General features: G+C 45.4%; 1 protein-coding gene across 1 annotated transcript in view; it reads right to left on the bottom strand.

Moving 5' to 3' along the window:
* LOC103811501 (vang-like protein 1) overlaps window positions 1-2,382 on the bottom strand; it is a 32,128-nt gene extending 29,746 nt beyond the window's left edge. Inside the window, exons 1-3 of the mRNA XM_009084516.1 lie at window positions 2,312-2,382; window positions 603-608; window positions 403-529 (exon numbers count right to left, since the gene is read on the bottom strand). Of these exons, the coding sequence (XP_009082764.1) occupies window positions 403-529; window positions 603-608; window positions 2,312-2,382 (204 nt within the window). The remainder of the gene's footprint in view (window positions 1-402; window positions 530-602; window positions 609-2,311) is intronic.
* Window positions 2,383-6,725: the final 4,343 nt, after the last annotated feature.

Genomic DNA, 6,725 nt, shown 5'->3' with positions numbered 1-6,725 from the left:
GAATCCTGATTCTAATGTGCTTTACATGATTACTTAGAAAAGATCCTGCTTAAAAACTAAAATATACATACAGGTGAAAAGGTTGACCTGAATAAAGCACAGTGAGATGATGGAAACAGATGTTTCTACTGAGCTTGACAGATGATGCTCTGGAGACAGAGGCAAATTAGTGCCCTGGAAGCAGTCACATCAGCAGCACATGAAAAAATCATGCTCTCAGGAAAAGAAAACTGATTGAGACCTTGGTTTTATGCACAAGTAAAGGGTACCCACTAAGTCACGATTCTTTACTAAACAGAATGGAAGCAATGCCGCGTTGCTGTTTTTTCCTCACTCGTGCCAATAAGCCATATGCTCTGTTCCATGAAATACACTCCATGTTCACTTTCACACCTTCCTTACCTGGCCCTCCTCTGCCCGAGAGGCATCATTCCCAAGCAGTGGCTCTGCAGGAGGTGTCTGGATAGTGACGGACTTCTCAGATCGACTGCCATCTTTGCTTCGTGGTGATTTGTGTCTGTCCCGACTCCTTTTCCAAACAGAGCAAGAGGAGAACAATGTTACTGGTTATTTTCCAGAGCAGGGCCTGGAATGCACTACACCTCTGCCTGTAACAGGTGCCCTAAGCATTAAACTGTCGTCAAGCTTGCCCATCTCTTGATCAACATTGACTCAATCTGTGACAAAACAGGCTTTGGAAGAAGTAGAAAGGGACCTTGCCCAGAGAAGTCTATAGCCTGGAGACTGGGACAGACTACCCTCTCAGTGAACAGAGGGGGAAAAACAGGGTACATGCCCACCACCTCATGTTCTCTTAAAACAGCTTCTGTCAGTGCTGTGCTTGAAATGGAAGCCTGCATTCTCCAAACGACTGGCAACTCCATTTAGGATTAACTGCTCTACACAGTTCTCCCCCTACAATAAAGTATCTCACAGAGACATGCACGGTTAACACGAGAAATTAATCGATACAGCTTTAGCTCCTGCAACGTAGAGTCTTTTCATCTACAAGCTTAAACTTCACCAACTGTCCTACAGTGTTACTTCCACTGGTTAATAACCCCAAGCTGACCTCTTACAAAGAGAGCAGGAACATCAAGAGTACCAGGCTAGTGTTTACTTCCAGAGTACCCTTGCAGACCTCACAGCTTCTCATCTGAGAATGTCTCAAGATGAATTAAGCCCTACCAATCTGATCACCAATATTTTCCTCTCCCAACCTACATGGGACAGCAAAGCAGCCTTCATACCAGAGACCCTCACTGTGCCCAGGGACCAGCTTAAACCTCATGAGCATCCAGTGTCCCAGCTCTGCCCTCTCCACTGCCTCTCTCTTGGAATTACCAAAGCCCAAAAGTTTCCTGGGATGAGACTTTTTCCAGTTCATAGTAAGAGGCTCTAGGATTTTTATGTTGTTTTTGAAACACTGAAGGCATCTTTCCACATGACATTGTAAGTTTATAAGGGCAGTGTGCCTTGGGGGTGGGGTGTTAAAGAAGGGAAAAAAGGCAAACAAGCGAAGTTTTACTCAATAGCTGGACTGCAAGCAAAGAGACTGCATTTCATGGAAGAATTCTTTTTCCAACCACACAGGGTAATTGCTTCCGAAATGCAAAATTATGTCCGAGCAGCTCAGTAGTAAGTTGCAAAAACTAAGTGGCACACATTTTGCATGTAAAACTAACGATGATGCAAGGAAAACAAAAAAAGAAAAAGGAAAATGCTCCCAAATAACCACAAGTTTCAGAAGAGTCGGGTTTTGAGGCTGTTGAACTACCACAACAGAGGATTTGCTATTCAAGTTCAGAAAAGCCTGGCTTCTAATCCAATCAATGCTGATAAAGAACTTGTTGTGGACCCAAGTACCACTCCATTTAAAAAAACCCCCAACACACCATCAACAGAGTAGTCAGGAGGATGGTGGGGAAAGACAGGAAACCTTATTACACAATAAAGAAATAGCATCAGAAGAGAAAACAACTGGCAATTATCACTTTAGGAAGTCTAACACATCTTCTCCCCAGAGACTGTACTGTTTCCCCACACTTTAAGAGGAGAGTGAAGTGATTTTTTCCTTCTGCTAGCACTATCGCAGTCTTTCTGGCCATATATAACTCAGCATACATCCAACAGATTGAATATCATCGAATTAGCAGCTTCCAGTCTCCTCCCTGTGTTCCTCATGTGGACTCTCCTTATGTATCTGTTCCAGAGCTATGGCCCCACTGATTTCATCTTGGCTTAAAGTTTTTTTCCATAGGACATGTCCTAACTTAGAGTGGTATGTAATTAAAAAGAAACATTTCCTTACCCTTGTCTGTGAGCTTTTTTGGAGTGACCTGAGTAGTGGGAGTATCCCGAATATGTTGATTCTGTATCCATTGCAGCAGACATCGGGTCTGCACGGAAGGGGCACAGATTTTATTTAGAAGATGAGTTCCTGGTGCTCCTGAGGAGCAGCTGTCCGTGGTAAAAGTGCTTTCCTGGGTACTCTTTGCTTCCCAGTCATCAGTGAGGTCTGGTCCTCAGAGATTGAGTCAGCTTTGCTTAAAAGAAATCCTCTCAGAGGGGAGGGGAGGGAGGGTGCTTGGCTTCTCACAATCGACCTAAGAAAAGAGAAACAGGCATGGAAGTGCATCCTAAGCAAAGCAAGACATCATTCCTACTGCAGCAATTCCCTCACTCCAGTCACATTTCACCACTCATCACACTGTGCCCAATTTGCAAGCTTGTCCGGGCTGATGCCTTCCTTTCCAATCAAGTGAAATGCATGAATTTGTAGAGCTTTAAATAAATTCACAATGTATCTCTGTGTTGTCGAGTCTAGCCCATTCATCTAAAATCTGGAAGAAACATAGTAAGTCACCTAGAAAAGACTGACTTGGAGAATGCTCAGCAGCCTAAATACCAAAGTTCACCCACAGAAAAAGGACCAGGCTTGGCTTTCACATTCCCATCTCTTCACCCGTGTAGCATACAGACCAAATAACCCCAGATTCAGAACAGCAGCATTATAGCCTATATATAGGGGGAAGGGGTGGGGGTGAGGGCAACTGTCCTAGCAGAAATGCAGGCGAGGATCAGACCACCATGTCAGAACGTGCTTTGTTTTCACAACTGCAAGGTGTGCCCATTCTACAAGCATTATTACTACACGATCAATGGCACCACGAACATCTCCTTCTCTTTGTAACCTTTGCCTCCACAAGCTAATTTGAGCCTTGAAGAACTGAATTTTATTAAAAATCACCTCTATATATACACGTACTAATAACACTGGGGAGAGTGGATTAGAGAGCACATCTAGCTTATATGGGCCAACACTTGTTACAATGTACTTTCATTTGGAACAGTAGCTTAAGTCACACGTGTAAAGGGCAGAAGGGGGTCATGTTTTGGGGAACAGGAGCGAGGCAACATCAGAACTATTTCCAACAGTAATATGTCAAAACCCCTGAGCCCTGTGGGGAAGAAGGGTAGACCATCCCACTTTCCAAACCCACATCCTGCATTAGGTGAGAAGAGAAATGGAAAGGAGGGGTTAGGAAGTTAGTCACCAGTTTGTGGAAATGCATGCCAACGGTGAAGAGGGAAGGGTTGCAGCTATGGGCAGAGGTACCTTGGCACAGCCCAACACTCCTTTGGCAGGCAGGAGCACTCTCACATGCCTCCTGCCCAGACAGCTGCTTCCTTCAGCCAACACAGGACTGCAGCCATGCCGTAACTTTCAGAGTGGGCAAAAGACCACTTTAAAATTAAATCAGATCCCTCTGGTATTTTCTGCTCTCAGCAGTTTACAAAGCTGTTAGCAATAAAAGAGGCAACCACTGCTTTCGGCCCTCTTCCTCTCCAAAGACAGAGGGACAACAACAGAAACTGTACTTTGGCCAACTATTCTTGCCAGCCACAAGATTCCTCCACTAACACCTCTGGAAAAGCTTGTAACAGAGCACAGAGCTCTACTACATGCAAGCTGTGCCAAAACATGAAGCTTCTTTCCCACAGGGTTCCTTGGCTGGTGGTGCAATCTGCAATGAAGTAAAGAAGCATCCCTGCTACATCCAGAGCTGCAGGTATTAGCACAACACTTGGGCTTGCCAGGACTCTTGGAAAGAAGAAGGTTGTGGGGGCCTTTTGTCTACAGGAATTCCCAAGCTCTAAGTGAATATCGTACCTTGAGAAAACTCCTTAAAGGAAACAGAGAATATAGAAAGGACAAATAAGGATGGGAACATAAGACCTGGTTTTGGGAGGAAATTAATGAGGATGGATTTTAAAACAGTGAAACATAAAGCCAAGGCACAGCCTGGAAAATGGCATCATTATAGTAAGAGGAATAAAAATCCCCCAGCCTAGTATATGTGATGTTAACGCTCGTTAACTCCCTAGACTTGCACAGAGCCTGTAGCTTATGGCTCCAGTAATAGGCTGGGACTCATTAAAGCTGATTTTTACCTCTACTGTCCTGCTAGGCAACCACAGAAAAATCCTTCCTCTGTGTCTGTCTTTCTCTGATGAATGCGGGTGAGGCCATCACCCCCCTACCTTCAGAAAGCACTACGATACCAACAGAGGAGCTGGCTACACATGACTTGGCTGTCATTAGGCATTACAAACCAGAAACACCCTCAGTTGTACAAGAGGTGACAACAAATATTATAGGCTTAAACCACTGTTTGTGATATTACTGGAGTCCCTTTGAGAATAACCACTATCTTCACAGACACATACCACTACATTATAGGACTAGGAAAAGCCAGGGGATCTGCTGGCATACATCACCTAAGAGTTAGGCATTTTTCCTAGGCTTCTGGGAAGGTATAAACTCCCGGCCTTTTCCTCTAACCACATAAAAGAATTTCCTCCCAAATCTCAGACAAAAGAATCAGAGCATATACAGTGATTTCTGACCCCTCTCACCCCATCAGCACAGGGTCACAATTCTCTGGAAGCATCAGAGAGCATTTCAGCAGGTAGAGACTGCTGTGGAAATGCTCGGGCTGCCTAGACAGGAACCACAAACAAGCAGTGCCCCTTAGATGGTGGGTGAAGCAAGGCAGTGCTGGGCAGCAGGCAGAGAAAGCAAACTCATGGGAAGACCAACACAGGAACGTCAGGGCAGGCTGGATCACGCCAACTTTCATTTTCTGTGTAAACAAGAGCAACGGTTTTGACACAGCTCTGTGAAAAGTCAACAAGGCAGCCCCCAAAAAACATTAAGTCTCCTGGATCACTGTCAAAGCAGTAATCTTAGAGGTCTTTTCCACGGTAAATGAATCTATGATCAATCTGGGGACTCTGCACCACCTTCTTGCTCTAGATGCAGGACACACCAGTGGCCAAACAGATCTTCCTGTCAAAGCACTTACAGGGCTGCCAGGAACAAAATCCATCTGCCCAACCTCAGCTGGAAAAAAAAGACCACCACTCACTTTGTCCTGTGCCTAGCCAAGGCTAATTGTCAAGATGGCTTCCTAGATTTGCCCAACAAAGGATAGCCTGGGCTGCTAGCTACACATCACTCCCAGTCTGAGCAGGATGAGACGAAGAAACCAGGGAGGGAGAAGCACAGTCCAAACACACACACCTCATAGCCAAGCAGGTTACCCACCTCCTGGTTGATTTTACAGCAGAAAGGGGAGCAGCCTTACCCCAGAAAAACTTCTGAAACTACTGTGGAAGAGATAAAGAACACAACAAAAGGTAACTAACATGCTAAACTACATCTCTGGGTTGGAGCTGTTTCAACGGCACAGGCAGAAGTCAACCCTGGATTAGTCACCACCCCAACAGTGCCCACCACTAGAGCTTGAGCAAAGCTAGAGACCAAGTGCTCATGTGTCCTTCATAATACAACCATATCCAAACTAAGCACAGTCTTTAAACACCTCCACTACTAAACCACTGTTAATGATAATTCTTACCCTACCCCTCAGGGCAAGGACAACTGTGCTGGTGTAAAGCAGCAGACCCATCATTTGGGGCCTCATCCCTTCACAAACAAGAGTGAATTGAGAGTCCAGTTTAGCCAATTGAAACGGCTTCACAAAAGATCATTACATCTCACAGGACTCCACTGAAGGCATGGTCTGTTTGCAGAGCTTCTGGCCCTGTGTGAAACAAAGCTCCTTCAGCCTGAGGGTACAGTTGCACTGTATTTCAGCGTTGACAAGAAAGCTGGTGTAAGTAGCTTACACCTCCGCACCACGGTTCACCACTCTCGGTTGTGTCAACACAATTCTCAGCAAGCAAACAGCACTGCTGGAAAACAAAACAAAAAATCCCTTTTCTCCCCCCTGCCATGCTTTTGTCTTGGATCCTTTCCATGACCTAGTTCACAGCACGGCCCAAAACATCAAAACCAACACCAGGGTGAATAGCAGCACAAGCGAACAGCTAGAGGGGAGATGGGAATGCCTCCTCTGCTCCAACCACGACAACTATATAACTGCACACCCAGCACTTTGCTCCCAGTAGGGCCAGCACTCTCACTTTGCCTTTCCCCTTACAGATGACAGGAGGCCTAGTACCAGATGGAAAACAATGGTCAGGACACCCCAAAGGGAATTTTGGGACCCTATCCTGGCAAGGATGACTGCTGCATCCTGCACAACAGTGAAGAAATATAGTTACCTCTGAATACCACAGAAATCACTGTAATTACAGTTTCTACACAGCTACACAACTCATTGTAACTGCCTCTTTTCATATGCTCATAAATCTCC

The sequence above is a fragment of the Acanthisitta chloris genome, unplaced genomic scaffold (assembly GCF_000695815.1).
Source record: "Acanthisitta chloris isolate BGI_N310 unplaced genomic scaffold, ASM69581v1 scaffold2440, whole genome shotgun sequence".
In the NCBI taxonomy this organism is placed as follows: Eukaryota; Metazoa; Chordata; class Aves; order Passeriformes; family Acanthisittidae; genus Acanthisitta; species Acanthisitta chloris.
This window is presented reverse-complemented; position numbering and strand designations above follow the sequence as displayed.